Genomic DNA, 16,903 nt, shown 5'->3' on the forward strand with positions numbered 1-16,903 from the left:
TTTGTAGGTCAGAGTGTAAGGAGTGACGACAGCCAGCATACACAGGAGCAGCAGCAGCGCAGGAGATGCACTGCAGCGAGGGGGGAAGGGGGGGCATTTCGGGGTGTGGGGGGTGGATGCTGCCTACAGGAGGAAACCCGGCAGGCTAAAATAGCACCATGAGTAAAACGATTAATAAAAAAAAAAAGAAAAGGGGTGAATCCACTGTCAGCATTATTATTATTTTCACTACTACGGGGAATTTCCAGCGGGTTGAGTCACATCAGTTCCTGTGGTTGTAAAGGAAAAGTGCTGCAATAGATCCTGGCAGAAACAAACATCTGCACAATGTCCTTCTATGTTTTATTATTATTTTACTGAGTCAGTCTGTTTTATGTACTGGTATATACTGTGCATGCTTTTTATGTCTGTGCATGTCTGTCTGCATGGCTGTTTAGTGTTTAATAATGTTTGTTGTCTAGTGTACGTTGTCCTTGTCTATATTTTAATAACATTTTTGGTAACACTTTATAGTAAGTACACACTATTAATCATTAAATACTGAATTAATCAATCATAACACATGAATACATTAGTATGTAGTTTATAAACACAGTTAAAAAGGTTTTACTCATTGATAAGCACTAACTGTATTTCTAAACTACATACTAATGAGTCTTCATGCGTTATAAATGAAGAATTCAGTATTTATTAATGCTTAACTAATGCTTAATAGTGTGTACTTATTAATTATAAAGTCATCTTATATTCTGTTTAAGGGTGACATTGTAACATCTGTCCTGGGACTACAGAAGTAAAACAGCCTTGTTGGCGAACTCTGGCGCATCTACAGCATCTGTTTATTGTATATGTTTATATTGCATATACAGTATGTGCACTGTCCCTGTTAAATAAACTAAGAAATAAATGAATAAATAAAATTAATAGATGTCCTGCTCTACCGAAGGTGACGACGGATCTGATCAAAGTAGATAAATAAAACAACGGGTGTGAACGTTTCATACGGAGTTCGACGCCAAAAAGCAGTTCAACAAGCATCTGCAACGTCTCAGACTCCCCTCGTCTAGCGTCGGGCTGGTATAGGCTTGACTTGCATCTACTTTAGAGGGGTGAGAGTGGGAGGAGCAGGAGGGGGAGGCGGGAGGGGGGAGGGGGCGGGTCCTTCAGGTAGAAGCAGACAGGTAACACAAAGGCATGCCAGAACTCTTACTTAAATCCCCATCCTGTTCCCCCTAGGACTATAGCTGCCAGGAGAATAGCACCTGCGATGGACCCTATTATGATATTGGTGCCACTGGGACCTGCGAGGGGGAAGGAGGGGGAGGGGAGGGGAGGGGAGGGAGGAGGGGCAGAAACAAAACAACACCACTAAAAAAAAAACACGTCAGAGGACAGCATCAACACGATACATCAACCACATCAACCAGAGAGAGAGAGAAGAGAAAGAGAGAGATGGGAGGATCATACCTGCAGACAGGTAGAGAGAGAGAGAGATGGGGGGAGGAGGGGGGGGCAGCACATGGGGGAGGAGGGGTGGAGGAGGAGGGAGAACGGGCGGGTGAGCAACAGTTACAAACAAGAAAACGGAGGACAGAGTGTTTTATTACACTGCAAAAACTCAAAATCTTATCAAGAATATTTGTCTATTTCTAGTCAAAAATGTCTCATTTCTAGTAAAAACAAATCTCATTATACTTCAAATAAGACTCGTCACATTAAAAAGTAGCTTGTTTATAGACACTTTTTACTTCTTTCAAGCATATTTTCACTTGAAATAAGTAGAAAAATCTGATAGTGGAGCAAGTTTTTCTTCCTTATTACAGTAAAAGCAAAAAACTTGCTTTCACTGGCAGATTTTTCTACTTATTTCAAGTGAAAGTTTGTTTTAGGTGATGATTCTTATTTTAAGTGGAGAGAGTTTAGTTTTGACTAGAAATGAGACATTTTCTTGGAAAGATTTTGAGTTTTTGCAGTGTTGTTCTCAGATCAGCTGATCAGACAGCAACAAAGTCAGGACGACACCTGAGGATGGCAGCGCCTGCAAGACACACACACACTGACACACACACACACTGACACACGACACGCTGTGCATGCACATATGCTCCAATGGAAAAACCTACGTCCACACACACACACACACACACACACACACACACACACACACACACACACATCCTCTCATCCACACACACTGAGACGCAGCAGGAAGAGAAAGACCGGTGTGGCCCTGAGTGTTGATATTGATGTTCTCACAATAATCAGGTGGTGTGTGTGTGTGTGTGTGTGTGTGTGTGTGTGTGTGTGTGTGTGTGTGTGTGTGTGTGGGACAAACACAAGCTACAGTGATGAAGGGGAGAGACGATGATGAGGGAGGAGGAGAGTGGGAGGGGGAGGGGCAGAATAGACAGAGAGAGAGAGTGAGAGAGAGACAGGAAGTCTGTCAGACATGGACCTTTCTTCTCGGGGCCTGTGGGGACGGTGGGCTCAGGGATGGGATCAAAGACGCTGCAGTCCTTCCCCGTGTAATCCCTGTCACAGATACACTTGACCTCGTTACTGCAGGTCTGAGAGAGAGAGAGGAGGAGGGAGAGAGGGAGGGAGAGAGGGGGAGAGAGGGAGAGATGAAAATCAAGTTCAATAGCTGCTAATTAACTCTCAATTTAATCCTCTAATATAGTGTTGTAGTCAAAACCACCAAACCCAATAAGACCAGAGCAGACTGAGACCAAACCAATGACAGAGCATTTTCAAGACCATTACATTCATGCAAAACCGCTGATGCGCGTTGACATTTGTGGATAAAAAAAAAACAGAGATCACTGCAGCTGTGGTCTTGACTGGTCTGGAGAAAAAGTCCCAAGTCCAGCTCAAAAAAATCCAGGTAGAAACAGGTTAAAAAAATGTCTCTTTTCATGTGCTTATAGCTGAGCTTTTTTTAAAGAACTTTAAACTTGATCTATTTTCTTTTATTCTACTTTTTTATTCTTCTTTGCTCCTGCTTTTAACTCTGTGTTTGTAAAAAAAAAAAAAAAAAAGATGTTTGTTTTTATGCTGTTCTTTTCAAATGTTTTGTCTTTATGTAAAGCACATTGAGTTGCCTTGGTATCAAATGCGCTATATAAATAAAGATGCCTTGCCTTGCCTCAACTGAGACCGAGACAAGACCAAGACCTTGAAAATGTGGACTCAAGTACCACAACACTAGAGGAAGGTGCTGCACCAGGAGGAAAACACAAGATACATCTGTAAACATCTAGTCACAAACTTAGATGTGCATTCAATGGCTTATGGAGGAATTAAATAATAAATGTATGTCTTTGTGCTATGATTTTAATTAGAACATATAGTTAAAATTATAGGGGTAGGATTAAATAAGTTTATACTTCTTCCTACTCCTTTTCGCTCATGTAAACTGCGTTGCTTATGAGATGTTACTTTTTTTGTGTATACATTTTTGCTGTTCACTTATTTCCTTATAATATTATTATTTTATCTTATTTATTTTATTTTTTTACATTGTCGTTTACATGATCGAAATAAAGATATCAATCAATCAATATATTCAGGTAGATAGTGAGGAAGAATAAAACTGCAACAAAAACAATGTACTGTAGATATTTCACATCTTATAGTCATAAGTTAATTACATTTTAGTCCTTATAATATAATATAATGTGTTAATATGTCCTGACATCTTTTCATCTGCATTACTTGATGGTTATATGTTTTATTTTCTCCTCTTACCCCGTGGTCGGAACAGATTCGGCCGAAGTTGGACCCTGCACAGTTGCTGAGGTTGAACGCGGCCACAGGGAGGCAGCGGCGCTCCAGACACATCATGTTGGGGCCACAGGGAGTCCCGTCCTCCACGTAGCCCAGGTCGGAGCCGTCCTCCAGCAGAGCGTGGCCGCCTCTGGAGGGGAAACATCCCAACATGTCAGACAAGACAGACAGACAGGAGGAGGAGGAGGTGCACTGCAAAAACTCAAAATCTTTCCAAGAATATTTGTCTTATTTCTTCTCAAAATGTCTAATTTCTAGTCAAAACTAACCTCTTTCCACTTAAAATAAGACTCATCACCTAAAAATGAACTTGTTTTTAGATCATTTTCATTTGTTTCAAACAAATTTTCACTTGAAATAAGTAGAAAAATCTGCCAGTGAAAGCAGGTTTTTTGTGCTTGTAATAAGAAAGAAAAACTTGATCCACTATTATCCACTACTATCCACTATTTTTCTACTTATTTCAAGTAAGAAATGCTTAAAAGAAGTAAAAAGTTTCTAAAAACAAGTTACTTTTTAAATGTGATGAGTATTTTAAGTATAATGAGATTTGTTTTGAAATGACATTTTGACTAGAAATAAGACAAACATTCTTGGTAAGATTTTGAGTTTTTGCAGTGTGCAGACTGTGGTGGAGGTGAGGTGACACAGCGTCTTACCTGCAGTCCAGGTACTTGTTCTGGTGGTAGAGGGTGAAGCTGGTCACTTCCCCCTGGAGGTCTCCGAACTTTGGCTTCATGGTGACGTTGGCACAGAACAGGAAGCCGCACAAAACATCCCTGATATGGAGAGAGAGAGGAGGTGAAGACAGAAGACAACACACACATCACAGTCCAACAGCTGCAACATCTGTTTAAAGGGATAGCAAATTGGCCAAGTTTTAGCAGTAGGTTTGTTACCTTTAATTGTCGGTGCAAGCTATTTTTAGAACGGCGGAGCAGAGCCACGAGCTGCTCAGAGCTACGCTACGGAGGCTCTTGGGATTTCTTGGTTTCCCTCATCAAACTCATCAAATACACAATCCAACAACTCCACAACGCTCTGGTGGACAAGTTGTGACCTGCACATTCACCACGCTATGAGATAATAACAGAACGTTACCAGACAGAGTTGTTTTAGAGGGAAATTCATGCAAAACTGCTAATGCACGTTCCCGTCGGGGGCAGTTTTTCAGCAAGCATTTACCCCTAAAACAACTCTGTCTGGTAACGTTGTGTTATTATCTCATAGCGTGGTGAATGTGCAGGTCACAACTTGTCCACCAGAGCGTTGTGGAGTTGTTGGATTGTGTATTTGATGAGTTTGATGAGGGAAACCAAGAAATCCCATGAGCCTCCGTAGCGTAGCTCTGAGCAGCTCGCGGCTCTGCTCCGCCGCTATAAAACCAGCTTGCACCAGCAATTAAAGGTAATGATTATGGCAATGGGCCAGTTTGCCAACATGTTGAACTATCCCTTTAAACTACAGCTGTAAGTGAGTGAACAACCAGAGCAGCAGTGATTTCTTAAGGGAACTCACGGCTTGTTGCACTGCAGCCACCCCTGACCTTCAGGACCTGGACCACAGTTTCCTTTCTCCGTCCCCTCAGCGTTCAGCTTCTCATAACAAAACCTGTCTGCTGAATCTGAGGGAGGGGGAGGAGGAGGAGGAGGAGGATGATGAGGAGGAGGAGGAGGAGGAGGGTTAGTTTATAGCAAAAATAATGGGAATACAGCCAAACATGGGAACTTTACAACAAGCCTATAAAATGGACTAGTTTGGGAACGATCCATTTCTCATGGAGCAGAGGCGACTCCCTGGTATTAAAGGGGCCATAACAATTCAGTATTAGCTGTTAAATAGTTGACAAACAGATATAGGCCCCATTAGAGACATACAAGAGATATAAATATCTCTGTCCTGCACTTATAGGAAAGTAAAGAGAAGCAGTGTGACCATACAAACAACCTTATTGTATTTTACTGATATAAAAAAGACAGAAAATGAATTAGTTGGGCCTTTTCCTGCAGCCTGAAACTCTACTCTGCTGTGAAACATCGGTATACAGTGATGGTTGTTGTGTACTCACTGTAGCCCCAGAGTCCTCTGCACTGTCTGTCACGAGTCCTGCATCGTCCTCCGTAGCATCGGCCCTGAGGAGGTAAAACAGCAGCATCAGTGAGCTGCTTCACTGGAGAACAGGGACATCTGATCCTCATCATTTCTCATCTAATAAATCAAATAATTTCAATAAAATTCAGCTGATAATGACAATGACAACGACGACGATGCTGCCGATCCAACCTTCCCTCACCTGACTGCTGTCACATATGTAGCCGTCCAGCTTGTGGACGTTGTGAGGACACTGCAACAGAAGAGAAGGGACACATGAACTGGATCCTCTGCTCGGTTTCTTACAGATCTTTATGGTTGGAGGGCTCAGGCTCAGCAGCTCTACCTGGCTGGAGTCTCCGGTGCAGGTCTCTGGGATGTCACAGTCGTTGACGGCGTCTCGACACACCACCCCTCTCCGCTCGTACTAGGGCACAGGGATAGAGAGGCGTCAGGTAAATGACTGACAAGTCCAGGAGTTCATAAACCTCATGGTGATTTTATAAAGCAGCATGCAGGAAAATGGAGGATCAGACTTCTTCTTTTTTCTGTTTCTCCCTTGGTATTATAATAATAAACTTTATTTGTATAGCACCTTTCAAAACATCAGTGCTCTACAGATCAAGTAAAAATAAAACAGTCATCAAAAACATTAGGAAAAACATAAAACCAAACACCTGATCTGCTTTACAGAGTGACATAAAACAGTCAGGATAAAAGCATAAAACCATAATCAGCAGTACTGATAATAAAACAAACAGAATAAATGAAATAAATAATTATATCATCCTAATACAAATATTATTTCCACTTGTTCCTTTTTCTTAAACTTTATATTTGGATGTTTCAGCATCCGTCTTTTAATCCCTGCTCACCTTGCAGCCACTGCAGCAGAGTCCGTTACTGCACATGGCATCATGGGTAAGCGTGCACTTCTTGCAGCAGGCCCCTCCACTGCGAGCGCACTCCTGCACACACACACACACACACACACACACACGAGGAGAAGAGAGGCCGTCAGCTCGGTGTCAGAAAACAACCACACCAGACTGCAGGTCCAAGAGGCGGTGCTGGCGCTGGCGTGTCCAACTGGACGACTGGCGCTGTACTCACCACCTGGGATCCACAGTCACACTCCTCTCCCGTCTCCACGAAGCCGTTCCCACACTCTGGAGGGTCCAACAGCTGACGGGGACACAGAGGGACATATATGAGCACATATATAAATATATATATATAAATGGCAGACAGATGGACATGAGACATGACGCCATGTGTTGGTAATAAACACAGGAGGACGCTGAATGTGTGTAAGCACAAGTCCATGTGATGAGACGGGAGGCAGATTATTTAAAGCAGGAAATAATGATAATAAAATTGTAAGTAAATGTGTGTTTTGATAGAAATTAAGATAATTCATGAGTGTATAAATAGTGTGTTTAAGCCAAAACGGGGGTCAACCTTGAACAAACTGCAACAGAAGCAAACTCAACTGATTTTGTATCCCCAACATGTGGAGGGGAAAGTTTCGAAAAAGACCAAAATATAGCCCATTCATACGCCTTCATACGCCTATTAATGTTGTAATTATTTTTCTCACGTGAATAGGGTCAAATTTTTAACCTTTAGATATCACCATGAAAATTACCGAGTTGATTACTTACATTAAGACAAACAAAAAATGTATTGCACATTTTTTGAAATTCTTTGTTAACATAAGCAAATTTGCATTAATCTGCATAAATTCCACCGTTTTGACTGCACGTTGACTGCAAGTTGCTGTGGTGGTACCAGTATGAAAATTGGGATGAGTTGCCTCCATCGGTCACTCAACAAGAAACCACTTGGAGCAGGAAATAATAATAATAAAACATTTTAAAAAACTCCAGTGCTGTAAGTAAATGTGTGTTTTGATAGAAATATAGAAATTAAATTAATTCATGAGTGTATAAATAACCAGAGTCAGAGTCAGAGTTAGCTGCCGTCACCTCGTCCTACAGCCCACATGGCCCTCACCTTACTGGGCTTGTTGAAGAGGCAGCTCCCGCCCCCCTGGAGCAGGAACTGGATGTACTCGTCAACGCTGCAGCGAGCAAACTTTCTGGGCAGATAGTATCTGTGCACACACACACACACACACACACACACACACACGCACGCACACACACACACACACAAAGATCGAGATCAGGACATGACAGAGAAAATAAAACCACCGACAGCACTGTGTCCTCTCTGCCAGCGACAGCGAGGGTTGCCAGATCTGCCGTGGGTGTCGGTGCCATCGCCTCACAATCTGACAGAGACGTTACCATCTGCAACAAGATATCACTGAAACCAGTAATTGAAATCTTTATTGTTCCGTCTGGTGAACGGAGCCAACGAATCCAAAGTGTCTCTCTCTCTCATGTAGCAGATACACTACGGTGGCCCGGAGGGCTCCAGTGCTCTGCTGCAACTTCACGCAAATAAACAAACAATCAATCTCACCGCAAAACACAACAGGAAGTGATGCAACTGCTCTATTCAATACTCAGTTGTGACTTTTCAAATTAAAAGCACTGGATTTCAAATGCCCCTTTCAGGTTTGTCACCGTTTCTAAGATGATGATGTCATGGTGCAAAGAGGACGCAGGGTGGAGTCGACGCAGGACCACAGGGATCAGGATTTCATCAATAACAACTAATGCTGCGTTCGAGACAACTTGCAACTCAGACTCTCCCAGTGGAAAACTCAGATTTCCGACTTCAAAGCGTGCAAGACTCCAGAATAACCAGAAACATGGCGGACCGGGACAAACTTTGCATTCAAACAGCTTCACGCAGCTGAGGCAATATTATATTATTATTAGATAATGTCATTATCAAATAGATATCTAAAATAAGTTTGTTCCATCTGCTATTGGATTTCTAAATAAGCTGTAGGCGAGCCTGTTGGGAACGATGCACTGGTGTAATTGTGATGACTGTGTATGTATTTATTTGTATCTGTTGTATCTGCTATGTAAGATTTTACTGCAAACCAAACTGCCCTTCGGGGACATTAACGATTTTCAAATCAAATCAATATAAAACATTACAAAGGACACAAAAACAATCAAAAAAAAGAAGCATTTCAAAATAAGGAAACCGATCATTTAAAATTAAAGAGAAATAACAAGATGAATTTATACTGTGTTGCACAACATCAGTAGGTTAATCTGTAACTGTACGTAAATATTGTGTATTTCATAATGTTTTAATGTATTTCGGCATTAGAAATGCATTTTAATCAATGTTTTACCATTGACAGTGCGGTTCTGCTGGGGTGTAGATTGGTGTTTCAGACAACCGATTCTCTGAGAAGTTGGGGTAGATCTTTTTCTCTGACTTTCCTGAGTTGGAGCTCCAACGTTTGACTGCACTTTTCCAAGGAGGAGGTCGGAAAAACCCGAGTTCTTAGTTGTCTCTCGAATGCAGCATAAATCTGAAGCTTTGAATGTGTTTTCTTCAGCTGCAGTGCACTGATCCCTCAGGGCCACCGTAACAAACACCTTTATTAATCCACCACTTGTAATTTAACTCATCGGATACGAGCTGTGATCTCTCTGCAGTAAGAAGTCACAGCCTCTCTCTCCGACAGCTGTTTAATTGTCTAATTGAGTGAAATGAACGGAGCAAACGGCTCCTGTTGCCACGTCAACAAGGGAGACAACAAGACCAGTGTTTTCACAGGTGTGTGTTGTGTTGTGTTGTGTGTTTTTGTCTTTTACCCCGTGTCCTCCATGATGCAGCCCAGCCAGGAGTCGGGACACCTGCAGTCTCCTGTGAAGACGAGCAGAAACAAGATGTTGTGATAGGTGACAATAACAAATGCTTTTATTTTGAAATAGGAATGTGTTGTGTTGTCTTCCGCCAGTGCAGCTTTTAGACGTTAGTTGCTACAAAATAATCTTATTTTTGCTAAGTAATGGATCTGCTTTTTCCTCCTCATAGCTACTTTTATGTGGCCGTTATTGTTTTTTCCCTTTCTTGCAACAGTGTTTCCGTGTTTAAATCAGTAAATATGATCGGCTTGAATGAGAAACGGCAGTGATCGCCATTTTTTAAGAAGCTCCAACACTTTTGAAACAACATTTTTTGGTTACAATGAAGGGAAAACAACGCCGGCGACATAAAAGTACGAGGAGGAAAAAGCAGATCCGTTACTTAGCAACAATAAGTAGGGCTGGGACGATATGCTTTTCTCCCGATTCGATTCTTCTACGATTTTTTGTATGGCGATTCGATTTAAATTGTGATTCTACGATATTGCCGATTCTCTCGATTTTTTGTCTGCATTTTTAACATTTATCTGCACACAAATACTGTAGGAGCCTATAAATGAACATACTCCATAATAAAGTGAACTTAAACCCTTTTCAAAACCTGTACTCTCTGTATGTAAAAAAGGCGAACAAATGCACATTGCACAATATATATATATAAGAAAAAAAAATCAATTTAAAAATCGTCAAAAAAGATATCGCAATATTTATGTGAATCGATTTTTTCTCCCACCCCTGACAATAAGATTCTTTTGTAGCAACTAATGTCTAAAAGTTACACTGCCGGAAGACAACACAACACATTCCTATTTCAAAATAAAAGCATTTGTTCTTGTCACTTCTATTATCCTACTGTCAGAGAAAAATATTTACAACACGACCATACTGTAACGTGTTGTGAGATCTGAGCTCCGTCCTCCTGACGGTGAATAATGGATCTGACGGCTCCTCCACATTAATCACACGGCCCATTGTTCAGCCCCTCCCACCCCCACTCCCCCCCACCACCCTGCCTCCTCCTCCATGGACGCAGGTGACTAATCACCTACTGGAAAAGTCTAATTACAGAAGAGGACTGCTGGACGGGGACACCTCCCCTCCACCCCTTCCATCACACCCAGCTATCAATCCCCTCCTTTGCTATTTGTGCTCTACATCTCCCTCTCACTGCTCTCCTGATTTATTCCACTGGTTCATACTGTACATGTAGGTCTCTTTCCCTCCCCCCTTTCTCTCTCCTTCTCTCTCCCTCCGTCTCCTACCTGCAGAGTTCCGGACGTTGTTCCACTTCATCCCGATGTTCTGGCCCAGACTCTGACACAACGTGATGGCCATCGCTCCCACATTCCCGTACTGAAACAAAAACACACAGTTACGTAGATGAGAGCTGTGCTGTCAGAAGTACCCTTTTTTCAGCATGTGTGTGTGTGTTTTAAAGGGATAATTCAACATTTTGGGCAAATTGGCCCGTTGCCATAATCCCTATAGTCATAGCAGTAGGTTCGTTACCTTTAATTGTCGGTGCAAGCTATTTTTAGAACGGTGGAGCTGAGCCGCGAGCTGCTCAGAGCTACGCTACAGAGGCTAATGGGATTTCTTGGTTTCCCTCATCAAACTCATCAAATACACAATCCAACAACTCCAAAACGCTCTGGTGGACAAGTTGTGACCTGCACATTCACCACGCTATGAGATAATAATGGAACGTTGTTGTTTTAACGAGTTGTTTTAGAGGGAAATGCAGAGACTGACTGATGAAAAACTGTCCCTGAAGGCAACGTGCATCAGCGGTTTTGCATGAATTTACCTCCATAGCGTAGCTCTGAGCAGCTCACGGCTCTGCTCCACCGTTCTAAAAATAGCTTGCACTGACAATTAAAGGTAACAAACCTACTGCTATGACTATAGGGGTTATGGCAATGGGCCAATTTGCCAAAATGTTGAACTATCCTTTTAAGCAGCATGTTTGTGTATTTGCACATGTCTCCCTAAACTGCAGTGTGTTGAGCTCTCTGGAAAAATCTGCAGCTTTAGTTCAGTAACGATTGTGTTGCATCTTGATTGTTTAATTTGTACAAAAACAGTTTGAAAACCAACAAACCAGGCTGATACGTTGGACGCCTCCAAGGCTTTATGCTAAGTTAAGATGACTATCTCCTGCCCCATAATAGTTTTACAATATCTTAAGTCTCTCACTAACATATTGTGAACTTCAGTTTTTATTTTTTTATTAATTAATGAACAGCAAACAGACTGAACAACACTACTCTACTACTACAACTACTCTAATACTCTCAGAAAGATCGATACTTGGCGTCTGTGAACCAATACAAAACAGCCACAAAGTGCTGTATTGATTTTTTTATTTTATCTAGTGGAGTGGTGTCAACTCTGTGGCAACAAAATGTGAACCAACTTTAGAATGACAGCTGAGGAAATGTAATGATCTTTAATGAATAAATGATGAAACAATGTTCAGCTGAAACCACAGCGAAGCCTGACAGCCTCTCCTCACCTCGTTGACTCCCCCTCCCTTGGTGAGGGAGCACACTCCCCCGGTGAAGGCCGTCCCGCTGCGGCTGCTGTGAAACGTTCGCCCTCTGAAGGTGGCACGGACGGAAAACAGAGGAAACACACACACACACACACACACACACACACACACACACACACACACACACACACACACCATCAGTTTAAAAACCTCAACAGAACGAGACAACGTCCAGTTTTCAACATCCAGTTCGTGTCCTTACGAGAAGAGGTGGACGACGTCGCTCTGCTCTCTGATGTTGTCCTTCCTGTACTTCATGAAGTTCTGCAGCGTTACCAACGGGTCTTCCACCACCGGCATCATATTTTTAGAGTCCCAGGTCTCCATGGCAACCAGCACGATCCTCGTGTTCAGCTGCTCCTTGTAGATCTGGGGACCAAAACAAAAAACACAAAACAAAAAAGACCATCATCAGTCTGCTTTGTCGGTCCGCCACCTGTGCACGGAGAGCGGAGCGCTATCAGAGATTGATTATTGATGAGCACACACACACATACAGTATACTCTCTGACAGGTGGTGTGTGTGTGTGTGTGTGTGTGTGTGTGTGTGTGTGTGTGTGTGTGTGTGTGTGTGTGTGTGTGTGTGTGTGTGTGTGTGTTTAGCAGGAGGAGGATTATAATCCGACAAACAAAGCTCTTACCGCGTCGGCCATGTTGACCACTGCTTTGGCAAAGTTCTTGGTTTGGCTGCTCGAGCGACGCAGCTGTACAAACTGTGGAGAGACAAAGACACACAGATGGTGCAAGAGATTCACACACACATGTACACACACACACACGTTGTTACTTGTAAGGAGGACCCTCATCAATACAAAGCATCACTGATTTGATTTCCATGTGTAATTGGCATCAACACAAAGCAACGCTGATCATAACTGAACTGTGATAACTCAACACGTCTACGTCCACAGAATAAAGTTTGTAACATAAAGTTCAAACCACAGGATTTAGATTTAACAACATGTAGAATATGGTTCCTGTTTTTTGTTCAGATGATTTAAATCAGTATTTCATAGCTTTACATCTACCTCCAGCTGTGTTTTGTCTGTTTCCACTGAGATATTAACATCTGTACCAAACTAACCATAGTGTGATTTCACCATGACACATAGGCAACGTTCACACTGCAGGCAAAAGTGGCCCAAATTGGATTTTTTGGGGGCGGGGTCAAGTAACCAAGTCAAATTTTTTTGAAGTAGAGCGAAAACTCAAATCTCAGCCCAGATCTATTTTAAAAACAGATTTAGACCACTTCCTATGTGGACCTGAACCAGACCCAGATCTGATGTTTTTCAGTGCGACCCCTGTCAATTTAATGCGACTTTCTACGTCACTTTATATCGAAGTTGGTCACAGTTTTGTTGTTCACATCACAGTCCCACCACAGACCTGTGTCAGATTAGCAGCTCAAAGCAGCGACGCAAAACGCCCAAAATATAAAGTTTGTCTCTCTTTCTCTTCATTCGTTTCCTCCTCAGCTCCTCACATACAGGCCACATTTTAAAAGCTAATGTGAAAACATAAAATCCAGATTGAGCATCAAGACTCTTCAGTCTGAACTTATCACTCTGTTTGAGTGTGTGCGTCTCCATCAGAGAAGCAGGAAAACACATTTTGAACACATTTTCGTCTGTGACCTGCAAACTCACCATGTCGTTGTCGTTGACGACCATCAACTCGATGTATTTGGTCTCGGTCTGGACGGAGGGTTTGCGAACAAACCTCTTGGAGCGTCTCAGTCCTCCAGAAACCTGCTGCTGCTCCCTGGTTTGGTCCGGCCGCTCGTCGTCATCGTCGCTGTCGCCCGCCCTGCTCTCCTCCTCGCTGTCGTCCCTACAGTCTAAACACAGAGAGGTGGAGTCAATATCTGACTTATTTATACTATTTAGAATGGAGAATGTAGTGCTGGATTCCAGTCTCAAACATGTCAGAAAGCTATCAAAACCAATAAAAACCTATTTAAATAACTTCAAACTAATTCGACACCATATACCAATCAAAGCAGCACAGCTTTATATGCATGCAATGGTTTTCTCTCATATGTCGTACTGTGTTACAGTGTAGAGTCAGACCCCTCTGACTATTTACATCTCTGTATATCCAAACCTTAACAATAATAGACAAGAAACCAATCAGGTGACATCACTGTCACATTCTGAAGCAGTATCATTTGCTTAGTTTTGATCATTTCTTAAAAATGTTCCTCTGTTAAATAGGTTTTTAAGCGTTTACAGAATTTGGCACCAGATGTTTTGTGCAGCCTTTTTAGCAGACAAGATAGTGATAGGATCACCAGGGGTACAACAAGTGGTAACTGTAAAATCTCAATCAGCCTTCTCTCTGTAAAGGGCTCCCAGATGTGGAGCTCACTACCGACCAAAATAAAACTAACCCGAGACTTTAGGATTTTTAATAAAAATGTTAAAGTCTGTATGCATTTATTTGAATGGGTCATGACTTGGTATGATTTTAGATGTATTGTACATTTTATTGTAATGGTATGTAGTTTTGATGTCTTTTCTCTTACTTTCTTTCTTTTACTAAAAGCCTACAGTAACTAGCATTATCTCTAATCTCTGTATGCAGAACATCAGTCACATTGACTTGTTTGTAACGAGTGGAAGTGTTACTACTGTATGTTAACCTGCATTGTTCCTATCAAATAAACTAAATTGAATTGAATTGAATTTGTTTTGTCCTCTTCTCTGAACAGTCCCTGTCTTTTTTTTTTTTCTTTCTTTTTTTTAAGCAGCTGGGAAATAAGAAACAGGAAATAGGTTACTTTTATTTTGAAATTGCAGTGGACAGGTGATAAGTTTAAGAGCAAAGGGAAGATAAAGAGGAAAACATCAGTCAGCTATCATCCTTCTGATGTGATACAAGTTTCCATGGTAACCAGAAGTAACTTACATACAGAGATGAAAAGTAATGAATTACATTTACTTGTGTTACTACTCTAATTTGACGTATTTCAGGTAGAGCACAGTCTGATCTCACTGAGTAACTTTTACAGTATCTGGTAACTTTACTTTAATTGTGCTTAATTAACATTTAATCAAGTAATCAAAGTACTTAATACTCGAGTACAGTATGCGAGTACTCCTTCGTACCTGTGCAGTGAGGAGACAGTCTGATGTCGGGCATCCTGCGGATTAAATGAGCTCCATCCTCCTACGACAGAAAACATCCAGGCAACGTTTATTAACTAACTAATTGAATTTCTCATCAGCGGCGCCACAGCTGCCATCAGCGACCGTTTACCTGATTGGTCCCATTGTGCACAGGTTCGATCCCGTAGGAGAAGAAGCCGTCAGAGAAGACGCCGCTGAGGAGGACGAACGAACACCAGAGACACAGGGTGAGGTGTGTGTGTATGAGTTTGGGATGTCACGATTATAGATTTTCTTGGTACGATTATTGTCAGAGAAATAATCACTGCAAAAACTCAAAATCTTTCCAAGAATATTTGTCTTATTTCTTGTCAAAATGTCTCAATTTTTGTCAAAACTCATCTCTTTAACTTGTTTTTAGACAGTTTTCACTGATTTCTAACAAATTTTCAATTGAAATAAGTAGAAAAATCTGCCAGTGAAAGCAGGTTTTTTGTGCTTGTAATAAGAAATAAAGAAAAACTTGCTCCACTATCAGATTTTTCTACTTATTTCAAGTGAAAATATGCTTGAAAAAAGTTAAAAGTGTCTAAAAACAAGCTACTTTTTAACGTGATGAGTCTTATTTTTAGTATAATGAGATTTGTTTTGACTAGAAATGACATTTTAACTAGAAATAAGACAAATATTCTTGGTAAGATTTTGAGTTTTTGCAGTGTGTGTGTAGAAATGAAGCAGTGTAACTTATAGATAAGAGAGCTGCAGGTGTAGACAGGTGCTCACCACAGGCCGTGGCAGGTGGAGACCGCCGCCCAGGACTCTGGTAAACCTCTTAACCGTCCCTGGTAGTAGCAGTGCTCTCCTCCCTGTGGACACACACACACACACACACACACATCTTTGTAATGCTATCTTTGTGAGGACACTCATTGACATAATGTATTCCTAGCCCCTTACCCTAACCTTAACCATCCAAAACAAATGCCTAACCTTAAAGCAGAAGTAAGCAGTATATTTGTGTTAATATAAGTCTTAAATAGTTATATCTTCCGACAGCAATCACTTATATAGAGTGTTTGGTCCGAGTCACTCTGCTCTGCTGTAAGCCGAGGAGAAAACTTTCCTTGTATCCTACAACCTTTATCCAATGAGGAGAGAGAACGGCATAAAGGGGCAGTCCTCTCTGTGTATGCAGCCAAGGCATGTGGTGACGTAGGGACGAGGGCGGTGACTGCTAACTCCATCTGCTGACAAGAAGTTAGCCAAAATGACCGGATCACTTACTTCTGCTTTAACCATTACTCTAAACCTAACTTAAACCTAATTATAACCTAAAGTCCTCAAACAGCCCTTGGAAAAAGTGAGGACCAGCCAAAATGTCCTCACTCTGTTGGTTAAAAACTCGTTCCAGTCCTCACAACGTAGTAAGTACAAGAACACAACACACACACACAGACATACACCACGACTCGACATTATTATCCTCGTGCACGCTCTCCTACTTCAACAGATCTCATGATAGGTCAGCGCCAAGGAAAAACCTCTCTCCCCCCTCC

The 16,903-nt window shown here is 41.8% G+C and overlaps 1 protein-coding gene across 1 annotated transcript in view; it reads right to left on the reverse strand.

Moving 5' to 3' along the window:
* Window positions 1-1,206: 1,206 nt before the first annotated feature.
* Window positions 1,207-16,903, reverse strand: part of LOC310990560 (disintegrin and metalloproteinase domain-containing protein 11-like) — a gene marked incomplete at both ends in the record, with an annotated part of 26,598 nt that continues 10,901 nt past the window's right edge. The window contains 20 exons of the mRNA XM_083977989.1: window positions 1,207-1,301; window positions 2,456-2,567; window positions 3,748-3,916; window positions 4,446-4,565; window positions 5,305-5,410; window positions 5,855-5,918; window positions 6,080-6,130; window positions 6,224-6,304; window positions 6,753-6,845; window positions 6,991-7,062; window positions 7,894-7,993; window positions 9,630-9,681; window positions 10,946-11,036; window positions 12,199-12,283; window positions 12,440-12,606; window positions 12,879-12,950; window positions 13,887-14,077; window positions 15,348-15,408; window positions 15,499-15,562; window positions 16,131-16,213. Of these exons, the coding sequence (XP_083834115.1) occupies window positions 1,207-1,301; window positions 2,456-2,567; window positions 3,748-3,916; window positions 4,446-4,565; window positions 5,305-5,410; window positions 5,855-5,918; window positions 6,080-6,130; window positions 6,224-6,304; window positions 6,753-6,845; window positions 6,991-7,062; window positions 7,894-7,993; window positions 9,630-9,681; window positions 10,946-11,036; window positions 12,199-12,283; window positions 12,440-12,606; window positions 12,879-12,950; window positions 13,887-14,077; window positions 15,348-15,408; window positions 15,499-15,562; window positions 16,131-16,213 (1,929 nt within the window). The remainder of the gene's footprint in view (window positions 1,302-2,455; window positions 2,568-3,747; window positions 3,917-4,445; window positions 4,566-5,304; window positions 5,411-5,854; window positions 5,919-6,079; window positions 6,131-6,223; window positions 6,305-6,752; window positions 6,846-6,990; window positions 7,063-7,893; window positions 7,994-9,629; window positions 9,682-10,945; window positions 11,037-12,198; window positions 12,284-12,439; window positions 12,607-12,878; window positions 12,951-13,886; window positions 14,078-15,347; window positions 15,409-15,498; window positions 15,563-16,130; window positions 16,214-16,903) is intronic.

Source organism: Trachurus trachurus (assembly GCF_905171665.1).
Source record: "Trachurus trachurus genome assembly, chromosome: 8".
NCBI classification, from domain to species: Eukaryota; Metazoa; Chordata; class Actinopteri; order Carangiformes; family Carangidae; genus Trachurus; species Trachurus trachurus.